This window comes from Eurosta solidaginis, chromosome 2, assembly GCF_040869045.1.
Source record: "Eurosta solidaginis isolate ZX-2024a chromosome 2, ASM4086904v1, whole genome shotgun sequence".
Taxonomy (NCBI): domain Eukaryota; kingdom Metazoa; phylum Arthropoda; class Insecta; order Diptera; family Tephritidae; genus Eurosta; species Eurosta solidaginis.
Window position 1 is genome coordinate 195,876,674 of NC_090320.1, and position 18,753 is coordinate 195,895,426.

Below are 18,753 nucleotides of genomic sequence, written 5' to 3' on the forward strand. Positions count from 1 at the left end.
GCCATCCTGATAAATGGTTAAACAATATCGGTAGTTTTGAACTTGGAACATGACGACAATGTCTAGATGAACATGATCAAATCTATTGTCTGGTATATTGATTCGCTCTGGGAGTGAGAGTTATGTCGATATTTTTTTGCACGTTGGCATGGCCACCTACCTAACTTGTGATATCTTTGCGCAATGAAACGTACTTTTCTCATAGTTATTGCAGAGTAACTCTACCACTAGGGTGTGATAAAACGCGGCCCCTATAATTTTGTTTCTGAATAGCTTATGTTAGTATTTCAATATGAAATTTCATGCGTATTAGCTTTGTTTTTTTTTTTTTTAATGTATATACATATGGACTTAAACTTTATTTGGACTGCTGGGTGAATAATTTTATCTACACTTATGAAATTGTTGCCATAAAATAATAATGTGTCTCCACTATTCTCCACTTTCAAGTTTGGTATGCGTTGTACACTATGGCCGAAAAGGTTTGTGTCCCCACTATCCCTCCATACACTACTATTATGTGTAATTCGCTATGAGCGTTTTTATTTTAGTTGCAAACCTGGATGTTTATACACGGCTCTTGTGTCTATGTCTGCGAACATAGTTTCCGTTGGTTTTTGAACCATTTAGATAAAGGAAGCGTTTAAGAGGCTTTTTTCTTCTTTTTATTAAATGATGTGATCATGGAATGAAAATGACTGAAGTAACTATAAAATGGATATATTGAACAGTGAAAATTCTGCACTGAGAGCGCTATTTTGATATGATAAGGCTTTTTCGAAAACTTACTTGATCAACAGCCCAAAATGATAACGACGTACCTGTGTACATATTTAGCTGTGATATATTTTTCTTTCATACTATCTTAAAGTGCCCTCCTGACATCGGAACATTCTCATATGGCATCACTGACTAGGCGTATGTGAAAAAGCTTTTAAATGTCGCATAATACGCCCATTGTGAATACCAGACAAACATTACCTCATTCATATCCGTGCACTTAAATATTCCCACTTGCCTACATACATATTATGTATGTAAATATGTCAACTCATTCACCAAGCATAACTGCCTACGTGCAAAGTGTCTGTATTTTCTTCCTTTATTTTACTTTCAAACATACAGCACACAAAAGCGGCAGCACTTTTGCACCTCTACAAAATGACAAGTGTTGTCTTTTGTTAGAGTAAAGTAGAAATTATGATGTGCATTTTCAATGTCTTTTCACACATGTGTAGTATATAAATAATAAATGAATGAAATCAGCAAGGAGAGAGAGAGAGTGAAGTTAGAAAAACTCTAAATTCAATAATAAAGTCAGGTCGCAGAAATGAAACGATACCAAGTTTTTATTCAGAAAATACAATAGGGAGACAACTGTTCTGTTTTCGAATAAATGTTCTACAGTTTATGTTCGAAATTTCCGCTTTTTATGTTGAAGTTGTTAGAAAATTCCCCGGAAAATTTAAACTTTTCGTACTTAGAAGTAATTTCAAAAATAATTTACTGTTTATGTAAAGGATATTTATTTGTTTAATTATACTTTCATGAAAATGGTATGGTATGTTAAGTGTGTCACGAATCTCAAAATTGTAAAACTATAACGGAGAAGAGATAGACCCACTAATACCGAAATGATCAGGATGAAGAGCTGAGTGGATTTAGCCATGTCCGTTGGTCTGTCTGTCCATCTGTCTGTTTACACGCAAACTAGTTCTTCAATTTTTGAGATATCATGATGAAATTTGGTGAACTGGTATATTTGGGTGTCGGATTACAAATTTGTCGGAACCGACCGGATCGGACCACTATATAATATATCCTACACACCAAGGCCGTAGCCAGGGGGGGTTAATGGGTTTTGAACCCAAAATGCTATAGAAAACCTTCCTTTTTCATGCCAGATGCAGCTGGAAGGAAATTATAAAAAGAAAACCAGTGAAGAAAGCAACATACGTACCTTAAAAGAAAAATAACGACAAATTTGGCTTGCATTGCAAAAATAAGATAATTTCTTGAGAGCCTTGACAAAAATAGAAACCCTTGAATTGCATGAAATTTAGAAGCAAACTTTGTCCCACGGCTTTTCGTGACGGTAGATTTAATGCCATCGTCGCCGCCGGGAAAAACACACAAAATGTGTCCGCATTTTATTTTTCGTTAAAATATTGCGATAAAGTTTTTTGTTCTTTAAAATTCATATGCAAATATTTTTCCAAGCCTTGGTTTAAAATCAAGTAGTTACCAAAGCCGTTTATTAGTCTATCTGTGTAGTTTTTTCATTTTCTTATTCTTTTTGCTTCTTTTCTTTCAAATGGCCACTCTAAAAGTAAAGCACGACGAAAATTTCGCTTCCGCTCTCAATGTGTTTGATTTAGGCGAAATAGTTGGACGTAGTTTGAGCAATTGTGAGATAGGCAGCCTTCAACAAAAATCTCAGGTAACCGGTTTTAAACAAAAATTCTGAGATCCGACGTTTTTGAAAAGATAACCCGGATATAGTTACCTTCCACTCAGCCGGCGCAATAGTAACTTGAGCAAAGTTGTTCAATATGTAGTTTGAGTACATACCCCTCTTTTCGAACCAGAGCAACAAAAAGCACTATTTTGTAAATAAAAATGTATGACCTCCCCTAAGGTTAGCTTATGTTCCTGAAAGGTATAAAAACGCTATGAACAGTTTAAAATTACACTGACAGCTTTCGCGGCATCAGACTAAATATCAGCTGTTAACTTTACTAATTGATATAAATTAAATTGCGCCAAGTCAGCAGTGAATAGCAATTTGACATTTCATTGAGAGATCGTGAGCTAGAAATTACAAAATTGATATTTGCTTTCCCTAGCACTTGTACGATTTTACTGCGTATATTGAGATGCCTTACCAAATACCAATAGCATTGTGTGGTGGTAGCGTGCTCCGCCTACCACACCGAAGTTCTTGGGTTCAAACCCCTGGCAAAGTAACATCGAAAATTTAAGAGAAGCTCGGCCTAAAATCTCTTCGAAGGTTATCGTACCTATGATTGATAACAATCATCACAATAGTAATTCCGTAAGTTGTCACAAGAGGGTGGGTTTGAAATAAAGGTCAACATAATTTTTTTTTTGTATAAAAGTTTTTTTGTTTAATTAGAAGATAATAAATAGATTTTCAGACAACTACTGTAGGTGGACTTCGAAGGTTGCTAAGCCATATCTCGTGAGAAGCCTTTTGGCTCCCAGTGCCATATCACAATCGCAGTGGTGGTTTATATGTCTGTTATTATTTTTCGCCCGTTTCGAGTTTGCGTTCGGGATTACTTCGGGAATATTTCGGAATATTTTTGGGAGGGTTTTCCTATAATATCGGATACACTTCGCTACCAATTATCTTATTTCGTATTTGTTTTTAGAATTATTTCTGGACTAATTCACGTTCGTTTACGGGCCACTTCGGAACGGTTTCTAGATAGCTTGTGACCATTTCGTAATAGTTTTCGAATTATTTCGTGGATTACATTGGAACCACTCCCTGATTGTATTAATGATTTTGAAAAAATAAAGAAATCTTTTGCACCCACAGATTTTTGATTTTTGAAAGGATTATTTGAAGGATAAATTCGGTGTTGTTTCGGAGCTATATCAGGATCGTTTTATGACTATCTCCGGATCATTTTGGTTTTTTGCTATCAGCTCGAGGCAGTTTTGGGAGTTTTCAAGACTGTTTTGACTTTTTTTGGATCGTTTTTGATTTTCTTTTAAGATTATGTCGCGACTATTTTTGACCTGAAACAGTGTTTTTAGAATCAGTATAACTCTGGGTCCATTCGAGATAGACGAATAATATTTGGTTAGTGGGTTTCGATGAACCTTTGTAGAGTTGTTGTACTAGACGTTTTGGTAGTATTCAAATGGTCTTCAGAAACCATAAAATGTTGTTCAGAAACGGTTAAATGTCCTTCTGAATATCGTTTGTATTTCAATAACGATAAATTGGACTTCAGAATAGTCAAATGTAAATCAGATATCATACATTCATTCTGAAACACATTTCACGGCTTCATTTGTACAATTGACTATTATGAAGTACATATCACGTTTTCTGAAGTAAAATTGATTATTCTGAGAAATATTTTACAATTTCTGAAATTGATTTTATAGCTTATGAAGTAAAATTTTTTATTCTCAAACCAATTTTACGGCTTCTAAAGTACACCTGGAAAATGTGTAGTGGGTCTCAAATTATAAACCAAAAAGTCATACCTAATAATAAAACAGTGGCGTAGTGGGGATTTCTTGCGCCCGGGGTCAAAAAGGATAGTTCAGTCCCTAATGATTTAAGATCATGACACGCTCCTCTAAAATTCATCCCCGGATCTTGAAATCTAAGCTGCACACGATGAATCCTCCTTAAGATTTCATACAAGAAATGAACTAATGTTATGAAACTAAAATTTAGTATATTTTGCAACAGAACTGTAGCTTCGCTTCTGGTGTCACCTGTGGTATTAGTGTCCTCTGCTAGTTGTTCTAATACATTCTCTAGCCCATCGACGATACCGCTAGCCGCTTGTATTCTGGCGCTCCATTGTGTTTTAGGTTAACGTTTGACATTTTTTGAAAGCATTTTTTAATAATTTCCAGCGTAGCGTTGAACGTGTCAAGAAAATATATATGCTCTCAATTATTCCACAACCTGTCGCAAGTGTTCCGGATATATGCATGTTTTTCCTGGAAATCTAGAACTGATTTCTTTTGATGAATTTTGATGCTATAATTAAGAACATTTAGGACTTCCTTTTCTAGCTATCACAATGTAACACGCTTTTATTGGAACAATTAGGACTGTGATATAAACTGTAAGATTTAATAATTTAGGTGTAAAGTTTTAATGTTAAAATATATAATTATGTACAATATGGAATTTTTTTGTCGCAGACGGAGAAGCCTAATTATCGCTAAAGGTTACAATGAACTTATAAAGTGTTATATTTCTTTACAGTCAATTTATTTTTTACTTTTTAGTTAATTTTATTAACAACTAATAAAAGCTTGTTCTTAGAAAAGCTTTTTTCTTAAATTTAATTAAAATATAAATTTTTTTTAATTTTTAGTAGGGTAAAATATTGTTTAAATTAGTTATGTAATCTATACTTAGTTATTTGTAACGTTTCTCATCCTACCATTTCTTTTAATGCATCAGCATTACAAAGTTTCTTCCAAATCAACTTTGAACAGTGAAGTTCTTCTATTCGAGTGTTAACTAACTTAAAATAATATTTTATTGTGACTTTGCCTATGTCGCGTTCAGTTTACAACTACTCATTGCAGATCTCTGTTCTGTTTTAAAATAAAATTCCAACTTTCGCTTAGCTAAAATTCCATCGCCAAAAATCTGTAAAACAAATTCAAGTGCGCAGAAAAGTATGCAACATTTAGCGATAACAGCCTAGCTTCTACGTTCGTGTATACACAAACAAAGCGAAGTAACTGCGTTCTTGAGGACTTAGGCTTTTATGCCAAGGTGAGCACAAATCTTTACCGATAACTCTGGTATTGATTAATTTATCGAATTCTCGCAAAGTAATATTGCATATTCATCGGAGTTATACATGCGTGCAAAATTTCAGCTCAATCGGACACCGGGAAGTGTATCAAATTTAACTTGCAAGATTTGATTACAGACAACAGCCAAGTGAAACTAAATAAAAGCTTATAAAAATACAAATTTTCCAGGAAGTTCTGCTTTGCGAACCATTTGGCACCCTCCTGTGAGGAGCGCACGGGCAAGATGCGCCTCTTCTATTTCTTTCGAAAATTAAATTTTTACTTTAAATTAATTCTTTAGTTCTCTGAACTGAATATTAATCAAATTTGTTTAACGTTTGATGAAAATTTAAGCTTATATCCGTTAAAATGAGGCAAAAATGACGGTTTATATGGGGTTTATCCTTTGTGAATGAATTCTCTATAGGTGGTTGCATATCGCCGATCCGAACCGTGATCCGAATCGCCGGTTCGGAAAAATATCTAATCAGACACCTAAATATACCCGCTCACAAAATTTTATCAAGATATCTCCAAAATTTGGCACTATGTAGTTTGCGCTCAGCGTTCAGCTCGTCATCCTGATCATTTCATCATACTTATTGGTGGGGCTATCTCTTCTCCTTTAAGGACTTACAATTTTGAGATTCTTGTCAAACTTAATATACAATTTCATTTTCATAAAAGGAATAAAAATGTTCCAAAATAGGTCGGGCCAAATTTAACTACATTGCGTCGCTCAATTTCAATGTAAAAGTTTCTAAAACTAGGGGAAAAGTATTATAAAGTACAGTAAGTATAGGTATATCGCACACCTACATAGATCTGAAATGAGCCATCACAAAAATCACTACTATTTAAGTTATGCAAACTACGAACTTAATTGAGACTTCTTTCGTTACTGACAGATCTGTGTAATGGGATATTGTAAAAATAGCATTTATTTATCTACAAATGAGTTTTATGTTAAAATTGTTTTGTGACGTAGCGTTGTTGTACCATAAAGAACAAATTTTGCATACCAAAAAAGTACAAGCGGCAAGAGGTAACTTTTAAAATTTCATTTTCGCTTCACTTACCGGCATTTGTCGAGGCAAGGCCACTGCACAGCAGGCAAATTAATATGGCAAAGCTGTTGAGCCAAATATGCTTTTGTTGCCTGCTGTTAGACATTTTCGTGTGGCGCGGGTATTGACGTTCACTTGGAGCCTGCTGTCGCGCTTCTGGCATAACGGAAGAACAACTGCAAAGAACAAGATATGAATGAGTATTAAAAGGACTTGCAGCTTACTTTTAGACTTAAAATCAGCTGTATATTGTTTGTTTATAAAATTAATTTTATTTATTTTGCACTTGAGTGCGTCAGGAAATATTTTACCTTTACACAAACAGATAAAGCAAAGGAAGTACGACGTACAGACGGCCAACTGACCTTAAAAGCTAATGCAATAAAACCAAAAGGGAAAATTTGGAGTGATGAAACTTTAACCTCTTTTTTTTACGAGCACGATTCATATCTTAGCTTGGATATGCAAAGTATAGCCGATAATTGGAAAGACTTTCGCTGTCGGCGAATATATTCGAGCTCATACAATAAACAAAAAAAAAAAAAAACCATCGAGGGCCAAGAAGAGCGCTATACAAAAGGAATAATAAAAATGAAGCGTTTGAATACGACTTAAGTTTTAACAAAACAAACAGAAATTTTTTACAAAACCAACACATGAATAGTACGTTAAAGTATGCGAATAAAAAAAGCAATAAAAATTAAAAACAAAAATTTTTTTGCACTCTTTGACTTGTCGTTCGTTGTCTTCCTTGCGTAATTCACTTTCTTTGCTTGTTTAAAGCGCATTAATGTATGTCGAAGCTGTAAAAACATGAACAAAGAATTGCACCAAAAAACGAAAAAGCCAAAAAAGTTAAATTTACGAGATAAATAAATGTTTGTTTTATATGCATACAAGTAGATACGGCAAGAAGTAAAATACTGAACTACATTTGCAACAACAAAACCCAACAAAAGGCATTAAAAAGAGCAAAAAAGATCAGCAAATACTTGCACATAGCAACTTAAGCGAAAAACCGCGGGCGTGGTGTGTTAAGTGAACTTTTGCTAAAAGGATGGATATTTATTTAAATACCGAAATCGCTTTTAAGAAAGTAAGTCAATTCAAAAAGTCTTGAAAAAAACAAACATTTTGGTACTTATTCATGTACAGCGGTCAGCAGCAATGCTCACTTTAGGGGCACCCCGCTGCAACGCAGTGAGGCTGAACGCTATCCTGCCCTGGAGGGACATCAGATTCGGCCATGCCAGTATCCTGAGAAGCACTCCCGAGAACTTACGTCAAATAGATTACATCATATCGATCCTCTCTATAGACAACAATTTCTCAATCAGAATCCAAGAGAGGAAAGTATGTGGTAACGCCTCTAACCTAGACCCAGAGTGCACGAGCATCTTCACGGATTGTTCAAAGCTCAATTGTAACGTGAGAAGGGGAACCTACTCAGAGGATCTTTCACTTTCCCTAAGCATAGGGCTGCCAAGCCACTGTATTGTCTTCCAGGCGGAATTAACTGCCATAATGGAGGCCGCTCATTGGCTGCTATCTAAGAATCCCACATCCGTGGATCTTCACTCTGATAGTCAAGCGGCAATAAAAGCTCTTCAAGGCAAGAACACTTCATGGAAATTGGCAAAAGAATGCATACATACTCTAAACAAACTTGCATCGCGGTGCGAAGAAGCTGTGTATAGGTCTCAGGTCACAGCGGTGTACCCGGGAACTGTGCTGCCGATCAACTAACCAGGTAGGCTACTGAACAGGCAAAGCTAAGACAGCTGAAGGACATTGATCCCCCTCTTGCTGCGTTAAATACTGCCTCACTTCATTTCTTACCAAGTAAGCAAATTCCAGATGGATGCTGGAACACGCATGCGAGGTTTCCAAACAAACCTGGCCTCGCATAAATGAGAACCGAACTAGGTTCCTTATTAACCTCAACCTTCTTTCCTTATGTCCACTGATCGGGATACTTACGGGCCACTGCCTGATGGGAATACACGGCGAACGCATGGGAATTCCGACCAACGATTTTTGTTGGAGCTGTAGGGATGAAGAGGAGATAGAAAGCGTCGAGCACTTGCTCTGTAGATGCCTTGCTCTGGCCTGGTATGGAATGTCTGAATAAACATTTCATCGATTGCTTAGCAGAACTTGGCTCTGCGGAAAACGAAAACTTGTGCGCTACATCAGAAGGACAAATTGGTTCAAATTCTTACACATATAAAGGAGAAAGGGCTACATCTCACATAATGGAATCACAATGGTCCAGTCGGCCTAAGTGTGTCCCTCAAATTGCTAGGACAGCCACTTTAACCTAACCTATTCATGTCCATAGCTTTATGTCATTGTATTGTAGCAGCACTCCCTTCTTGTACTCTGTCTTCAGTATTATTGATGTGTAAAAATCTTTGGTCGCGTTATGGGGGAATCCAGAATGCAGACGTTATTATAGTCACTACATTGTAGCGTAATGTGGCAAAAATGTACGTGGCAGATTTGATATTAGGGAAATCAGACAGCAAATAAGTTAATTGAAATTAATGAAGACAGAAAAACAAATCGATTTTGTATAAAGAAGAAATTGAAATTACGAAGGATTACAAGTAAATGTAAATGATATGAATCACAAGAAGAGGAGAAAAAAAGAGCAGTATAATAACCTACAAAATAACGATCAAGTGTTTTATATTCAACTATCCTATAATTTTCATCAGCTTCACAGCACTGCTGTTAACGATAATTTATATGTATGGAAAATCAAATATATGTGACAATTGTAGGTGGAAAGCCAAATAGAACAAAAATAAAATTGACAAACTGCGAAATAAAATAAAATAATGATAAAGGATCATCAACAGTGCAGTTGTGAGCTAGGTTATGTTAGGATAGAGTGGCCACCGTGGCGAGCACCAGTGTACTTAGGTCCATAAAGGTGATACCACGTGGATTTCTACCCTACTGAAATCAACAGGTCGATTCAGTAGATCACGGGAATTTCTTAGGTTCTAAATTAGCCAGATCACAAAGACCATCATGCAAGGGAAATCCCAGAAATGTCTTCATCTGGTTGTTGTTGTATTAACGATAAAGACACTCGCCGAAAGTTTTGAGGAGTGTCATCGGTGGTGATTGTTCTTTGCCAGATATGATCCGGTAAAAGGCACCATTAAAGTACCATCGGTGGTAGGCGGAGCGCACTACCATCACACCACCGCGGTCAAAAGTAGAATCTTCCGAAATTACCCATTCAGGCATAGACAGGTACAACTCTGAATAGGAGATGTTGAAACAAAAGGGATCAGCTCAATTAATACAAAAAGTTCGAAACTAGCAAAAGCCACATCGCGAATTTAACCTACAATAAGCCCATTTTCTTTTAGGGAAATTATACCAACAGCATAGATCAGTTTATTTAAAAACGTATATATGTTCGTATGTTTGTGCTACAATTTGTTTAACACTCATAATATTTATTTGCTTTTCTTAACAGCTTCTAACATATTTAACAAATTTTCAATAAATATTTACGATTTCCCATCATTAAGCGTACGCAAATAGTAAATTTTTATATTCACATACATACATATCATATATATTAGATATTATTTCTAATTGCTGTTTTTTATGTACGGGTACCTTTTTCGCTCTTATTTGGAATCCATATCTATAAAAACAGTTTTGGTTGTAAATATGGAGATTCAGGCTATTAGCGAGCTTTGGGCAATTTTCGTCGTAGGGCTTTTGTTTAGCTATATTTTATTAAAATAATTTGTTAAAAATAAACGATTGTGAGCACACAAAGAAATTTATTTGTACTATGGCACTATTGTGAATATTTGCACTGCGTTACCGGCAGTTGCTCCCATACGCCAGACGGCATCACAAGCTGTATGTTTTAATTGATTGATAGAACTGCTAATTTCTGCAGATATTTGATAAGATACTTTTATATTGTATTCAATAATTTGGGAAAAATTTAAACAACGTGGCATCAGGACGAACAAGGTGACAGCTGTTTCAATTATACTGTAACGAATGTTAGCAGCACTGAGCGATGCTATCGTCTCTAAGCCGATGCTAAGCAGTGACGTGAATTCACATCCAAAGATCAATCATTATATATCTACATAAACGCGTCTACACATATGTACCATGTACGTATACGAGCAGCGGAGAGTCAATGCACAAACACATGCATATATCTCAGATACTCCTGAAAGTATGCAATGAGAAAAACTATAAAATTATGCAATTGTAGTTACAGCTGAGAAGTTTGAGAGCTGCTGGACTAGTAGATTCTGGAAGCGCCTAGAAGATGCGAACTTTGAAATCCGAGAGTATAAAAGGCGGCAATTGTAGAGGCGCTGGAATTCAGTTTGATTTTAGATTTCGATTAAGACGCTATCTAGCGAGCAAGAGCAGTATTATTTTGAATAGTAGAGTTTCATTTGAGCTATCAATCAGTTTGGTTATTAAGCACGCTATTCGTTGCACAGTTTGAGCGTTATTGTGAAGTACTTTAATAAAGGCCATTTTGCATTATTAAATATTGGAGTTATTTATTCAACAGTTTAGTGATTCGAACTTAGCAGAGAATTTGAAATAAGAGGATTTGCAGCAAATTCGTTACAATTGGTGTCAGAAGAGGAATTGTTGAATAAATTCCAGAGGACAACAAGGACATGGCAAAGTTCAGTGAATTGAAGATCCAGCAACTGAAGAAGGAGTTGGAGAGCCGTGGATTGAATACAACCGGCATTAAACTCGAACTTCAGGCAGGACTACGAGAGGCAATGGAAGCAGAAGGAATTAACGTGGAAGAGTATGTCTTTCCTCTTGATGGCGAGGAGACAACAAAAATTGAAGAGAAAAATGAAACATCGCAGACAGTTACCAGCACAGACTTTAACGTGATATTGGCTGCAATATCTGCACAAACGTCGACAGTAACATCGAAAATTGAAGCACAAGAAACACGTATTTCAGAAATGTCGACAAAGATAACGTCCAAGATGGAAACTCAACTGGAAGAACAGAAAACATATATGGCATACCAACTGGAAGAGCAAACGACATATATGACATCTCAGTTGGCTGAGCAGTTGAAAGCACAGGAGGCCCGCATATCCTCGCAGCTGGAGGCACAGTAGATAAGGGTAACGTCGAAGCTGGAGGCCCAGGATACAAAAATTTTACAGTTTGAGGAAAAAATCGAGGCCGAGGTGGATGCTTTGAGAGGACGTATCGAGCAGTTGCAACTAAAGCGCCCAACAGTTTCAACGAGTAATCCAAAGGTAAAAACACCATCTTTAGACGGCTCTGTTTCTTTCCAGGTGTTTAAGATTCAGTTTGAGAAGAACGCAGCAGTGAACAACAGGATTCCTGAGGATAAAGCTGCTGCGCTATTCGTGGCATTGAAAGGATCTGCTCCTGAAATCCTACAGATTATTCCCGAGGGAGAGCGGAACAACTACGAAACATTGATGATCGCTCTAGGGAGGCGATACCGAAGCGAACACAGGAAGCAGATACACCAAATAGAGTTGCAAAACCGCTACGAAAAAGCTAATGAGACTTTGCAGGAGTTTGCGTCAGATGTCAAAAGGCTTGCACATTTGGCGAATGCCGACACACCCGTGGAATACACCGAAAGAGTAAAAATCCAGAGTTTTATAAATGGCATACGGGACGTAGAAACGAACCGAGCGACATATGCAAACCCAAAACCTACATTCACAGAAATGGTATCCCATGTACTGACTCAAGAAACAGCATTGCTTCTGTGTAAGCCAGTTTACAAAGCACGCCGTGTGGAGGTAGAAAGGCCAGAGTGGGTAGACGCAATATTGGAGGCGCTGAAAGGATCGCAAAAGCGGAGTGAAAAAGTTATCAAATGTTTCAAATGCGGGAAGTCCGGTTACATTGCCCAACATTGCGATCTTGGTCCTAGTAGTTCGAACAATGTGGGTGGCCGTAAACGCAAAGCTGGAGGAGCAAGAGCGAGTAAGAGGTAGAGATCGAGAGCTAGATCCAGCTATTGAATTCCCTGTGATATCTGTGTTGCAAATTGGTAGAAAATCGAGCAGTCTTATCGTCAGAGGAAACGTGGATGGCAAAGACCATGTACTGACTGTAGATACGGGTGCATCTCATTCCTTGATTTGATCTGATTTGGTCTACAGGAGAGTAAAGTCATTACCTGGAGCAAGGTTGCGTACGGTCACAGGCGAGTATAACCAAGTCCAGGGAGAAGTGATATGTGAAGTCCTAATTGGGAAGGTCATGGTTTTACACAAATTCGTTGTGGTGGAGATCGTTGACGAAGTCATATTGGGAATGGGTTTCTTGGTTGACCATGACATCAGGATCGATATGCGGAGAAAAATTATGCGCTATAAGAACCAGGACATACCATTTAACTTTAGTTTGGAAAAAGGGTTCAGCAGTAATCGGGTACTGGTTGAGAAGACTCGACGAAGGCCACGAAATTCAAAGGTAAAGGTTGATGGAACAAATGGGCCAAACAAATCAAAACCGAAGGTACCTGTGAGAGAAACACTGGCATTGAAAAGCCCTAACGGACGTACTAAAACGAAGGAAAGGATTTCGCAGAAAGAATGCAAGGGTGGTTCCAAGCCAAGGCACACTACTGTTGTGAAGCGTCGGAGCGATACTGATTATGCAAAGCAAATCCGTCCAGCGCAAGCTCTACGAAGTAGTTCATTGGCCAAGCAACATAGTGCCAGGGAACGATCCAGGATAATGGGTAGTGAGATGAAACACAGGTACGACAAGGAAAATAATTTGGAAGGTTTCCGGGAGGGAGATTTGGTTCTGCTATACAACCCTCACCGGCGGAAAGAAGTTCCATCCAAATATCGGTGCAGTTGGGAAGGCCCGTACAGAGTTGTGAAGACGATCAGTAATGTCGTCTACCGCATACAAGCAATTGGGAAATCACGAAATAGAAGAGTGGTACATTTGGTGATGCTAGCAGCGTTTAGATCGAGAGATTTGTCTTATCGGGACGATCAGACTTAGGTGGAGGGCAGTGTTACGAATATTAGCAAGACTTAGGGGTGCTGCTATCTCTAAGCCAATGCTAAGCAGTGACGCGAATTCACATCAATAGATCAATCATTATGTATCTACATAAACGAAACAATAATTGCGTCTACACATATGTACCATGTACGTATACGAGCAGCGGAGAGTCAATACACAAACACATGCATATATCTCAGATACTTCTGAAAGTATGCAATGAGAAAAACTATAAAATTATGCAATTGTAGTTACAGTTGAGAAGTTTGAGAGCTGCTGGACTAGTAGATTCTGGAAGCGCCTAGAAGATGCGAACGTTGAAATCCGAGAGTATAAAAGGCGGCAATTGTAGAGGCGCTGGAATTCAGTTTGATTTGAGATTTCGATTAAGACGCTATCTAGCGAGCAAGAGCAGTATTATTTTGAATAGTAGAGTTTCATTTGAGCTATCAATCGGTTTGGTTATTAAGCAAGCTATTCGTTGCACAGTTTGAGCGTTATTGTGAAGTACTTTAATAAAGGCCATTTTGCATTATTAAATATTGGAGTTATTTATTCAACAGTTTAGCGATACGAACGTTAAGAGAAGGTTGCGAATAAGAGAATTTGCGCTAAGTTCGTTACAATACCTTTTTTTAAATCTCTTCAAAGCCTTTTCTCCCGGGAGTGGGATTCGAACCCGCACTCCTACGATGGTTGAAGTGTTATAAACGCGTTCAGCCACGTCATGCCTTAGTTGTTGTAAACCTTATCCCAATTGTCTTCTTTGGATATATTCGTTATTCATGTTCCATACTTCGTATGGCATCATATGGTAAAGTTATGCGTTGGTAAGGCGGTTTCAGAGAAACTTGGTGTTTTTGCTTTGTTCTATTTATAGAACTACAACGAATTAACACCAATGTTGTCTATTTGTATGTCATACAAATAGACTTTTATATTGGTCGCGCAAGATGCGCACGGGTCCGGCTCGTATATATATATAATAGGCCGATTATGTCGATTTGTGGGGAGGCAAAAAAATCGCCCATTGCTCTGTGAAAATCATAGGGATCAAAATAAGAAACCTTGCCGAAGGAATCATACCTCTAAAACGAATTCTGATGTCCCCCCCTTTGGGTCGTAGGGGCAAATTTTGAAAAATCCCACTTTGAAATGCCTAAATTTTTTCTTTTTGGAGTTTATTTTTCTCTTTAGAAATTTATTTTGTCAGAACATATGTAACTGAAAAAATGAATTTAACTTAGTAATAGAAAAGAAATTAAAAAAAATTATTAGAAATTAGCGTTTTTACAACCCCCTTTTAAAACCAAGGCATCACTGTGATGCATTTGCATTTCGTAAACATAGTTGTGTGGGTTTTTTATTCAACCGTTTTAAAAAATGAAGGTATCACTGTGGCACAATTGCAGATCGTAAAATTGCTTGTGTTGTTTTTTTTAAGCCACCACAAGACACAGCAGGTAGAATTGAAATTGCCCTTACCCAAAAGTTCGACCCAAAGGGGGGGACATCAGAATTCATTTTAGAGTTATGGTTCCTTCGGCAAAGTTTCTTATTTTGATCCCTAAAATACGATTTTCACAGAGCAATGAGCGATTTTTATATCGACCCGCCCTAATATATAACTATCATCGTATAAACTATCATTTGCTACATATACGAAACCATATTATTAAAAGTAAAGTGTAATGCTTATTTTAAATTAATATGACAAGCAAATTGGCTGTATGCAATAGGGGTACCCGAATAATGTGATAAACTGTTGATAAATAATAAGTTTATTCAGCTATGAATGAATTGTCAAAATTGTTCTTTTCATACATAAATGTGTACGAGAATACCCGGGAGTGCTGCAAATTTTAGCCAAAGGAGCCGAAAATTTAGAGAAAGATGAACTCAAAATGAATAAGAACTTAAAAAAATAATACAAAAAAAAAAAACCTCAACACCCCTATTAGTGCAAACCTTATTTCCTTTGGCAACCATTTTTAATATTAAGAAGCTGAAAAAATTCTGGATGTTCATTCCTGGGAGCCGAGTATGCGTGTACCCGCTGGAAGCTTATTATTTGCATTTTTAATTTTTAAAAACACTCGTCAAATTTCAAAAGTTTAGAAAAATGCCAAAAAAAATTTTGTTTGAAATAAAAACGAAATGAAATTTGGCTTAAAAGTTGTATTTATGCATAAAATCAGATTAATTTATCGTTCTTATGAAGAGGTGTGCCAGCGCCGACTTATGATAAAAATAGTATCTCAGTAGCTACATACGTTAATAATCTTCACCAAAGTCGTTTGACGTGTCGCTTCTTTTAAAATATAACACTCATAAAAGCTATATGTCCATAATTTAGAATGAATTTATATACAGGGTACAACAATAGCAGGGTGCCTAAAAACCATCGTGAAATTTACCTATTTTTAATAAAAAAAAATATAATATTTTATTAGTAAATGAATAAAAATTATTGAAAGTTCTTCAATAAAGTTGTACTTGAGGAAACGATAAAAGGACGCGTAGTGCCATAGAAGCTTTTGTCAAATGAACAGCCTGCACCGTTATTTTTATATTTAGGTACTGACTTACTTAATTTGTCGTTTAGTCATTTAAACGGTTATGACCGTCCAACATTGGTAGCACCAAAGGAATTTAAATCGTTTTCCACCTGGTCCTCCCAAAGGAGTCTGGGTCACCCTTCTATCTCCGTAAGCGGGTTCCGATGGAACTACTTTCATAACCGGAGCATCATCTTTCGGATGGTGGTATTGATAAGGTCCAATCAGCTGGAGATTGGAGGTGGGCTTCAATATTTCGCACAATACGATTGAAAAGATCTTATATGATATGCAAAGAAGGATGATACGAGCAATAGTTCCAGCATCGCCGATTATGGTAGCGGATTCAGCATCCCTAGGTGGCGTACCGCTCACTCCATATAGAAGGAAAAAGAAGTGATCCCTACATAATTTAAGTACTCTTTGTACATCGGTTACAAACTCGCCGATTTTGTCTTACAGTAGTTTAACCCGGTTTTTTCTTCCAGTAAAGACTTCTCGTTTCCATTTTCAATTCACGGTAGCGTTCACCCACTCTCCTTGTTACTTTTGCTTTCATCGTAGCCCTGTATGCAGCATCTTCTGTTTACGTAAATCTGTTATTTTGACGGGATTCTATAGTACTCTTACGGTGACAACAATAACTTTACACCCGTGGTGTGGTAGAAACGTGCTTCCCCTACCACATTGAAGATTCCAGGTTCAATTCCCGGGGAAGGAAACATCAAAAGTTCGGAAACAAGTTTCCTTAATTAGAATAAAGTTTTTCTAAGCGAGTACGCCCCTCGGCAGTTATATGGCAAACACTCCGTCGCGTAGGTCCCGTCCACCCAATTTGTATGAAAAAATTAATAAAGAACACGACGCAAATTGGAAGTCAAATTCGGTCTAAAATTTCTTCGGAGGTATATAGTGCCTTTTATTTATTTATTTTTAATATAGCTATGACTTGCTGCCTTTTTTTTCTTAATTTGACTATTTTCTTTCAGTGTACGTGCCTGTACAAGCAATTAAAATTTTACAGTATAATGTTTTTTCGAATACTTATGTAGGATTGACACAGGAACGGACAACAAGAAGTGGACAGACCTATTAGCTACTAGATAATACAACTCTACTGACATTAGATACATATGAACGAACACTTGACGAAAAATATATGACGCTGATTTCAAACTAACGAAAACGGACAGTGGCCTACGGACGTTCAACAGCTACACACCGATTAATTCACGCATCCTCTTACAATTTAATATTTAAGCTAAACTCTATAAAGCTAAACACAATAAAGCTAAATTCAATAAAGCAGTGTTGTGAGTTCAAAATACACCCAGGTATTTTATTCAACCCTACAATTTGGGGGCTCAAACGGAATTGAACTAAGGTACGTTTATAAACAAGCAAAGAAAAATAGCTGCGCGATCGTGTTAATCATGAAATTAGAAGACCGTTCAAATTACGATAGTGAACTTTTGTAAAAAACTGCAAAAAAGAAGTGAAATTTGCTTCAGAAATTTAAAAGACATAAATATTCTAAAATGCATTAAAACACATAAAATCATCATCTAGAAGTTATTGACGAAAAAAAAAAAACGAAAAGTCGTGCTAACGCGAAAATATTCAAGAGCAGCGGTTTTATGCGAAGTTCAAATTTCCTAAAGCCGAATATCGAATTCGTAAAGTACTAGTAGGTACCTTATTAGTGAAAGAGATTACTAAATGTGAATATTGTACTTAAGCCGCATCGAAGCATATCTCAAAATCTATGACAATCAATGTTAGTAAAAACCTCAGAGTAAACAGTCTTCGTTTCTGAATATTAAGAAAGTTTCTAAAAAAGCTGTTAGAGCCGCACAGTTCTATATCGACGAAACACGTATAAATACAGCTACATATTCAGACGAAGACCACATATACTGAGATTCGGAAAACTTTTAACGAAAGATGAAACGTTAAAAGTTGCAGCGGTGGGAGCAGCACAGCATAACACTGAGTTTTAAACAAAAAGTTGGTACAAGAGTCAAAGAAGGTGTGAAGGCAGCACAGCTTTACATCGAGAAAAGCTACAGACAGCGCATAATTTGTAAAAGCCGCACAGCTTTATACATACATACATAACAGAAGAGATCAGCTACAGAAAGTCGAAGTGGAAGTCGCAAGAGTCAAAGCAGTGAAAGCCGTTCAGCTATATACAAACACATGAATTTTGAAGAAGGTGAACTTTTGAAAAAAAAAAAAACACCAGTACCACAGAAGACAAGAAGAACATGAGAATAAGTAACCACAGGAATTTTAGAGGTACCAATATTTTGCATGTATGTATATCAAAGAATATTAATATATGTACGTATGTGAAATTAGAAGTATTGCTACGGAAAGTAGATGCACATTCATGTATAACCATTGTACATTTATGCATAATTTAAACAAGTATTGAAGTTAGTATTTGTAAGATCATGCATGCGAACAAGCAATCAATGTAGATCCGATATATTTATGTACGTGTTAAGATTCGTGATTTTTGTAATCATATCGTTTTCAAATTCTGA

General features: G+C 36.8%; 1 protein-coding gene across 11 annotated transcripts in view; it reads right to left on the minus strand.

Moving 5' to 3' along the window:
- The window catches only part of LOC137240465 (serine-rich adhesin for platelets), a 361,236-nt gene that overhangs the window by 177,976 nt on the left and 164,507 nt on the right, over nucleotides 1-18,753 (minus strand). For all 11 annotated transcript variants that reach the window (XM_067766767.1, XM_067766765.1, XM_067766764.1 and 8 more), the window contains one exon: nucleotides 6,609-6,772. In XM_067766767.1, the coding sequence (XP_067622868.1) occupies nucleotides 6,609-6,759 (151 nt within the window). In that variant the 5' untranslated portion in view covers nucleotides 6,760-6,772. The remainder of the gene's footprint in view (nucleotides 1-6,608; nucleotides 6,773-18,753) is intronic.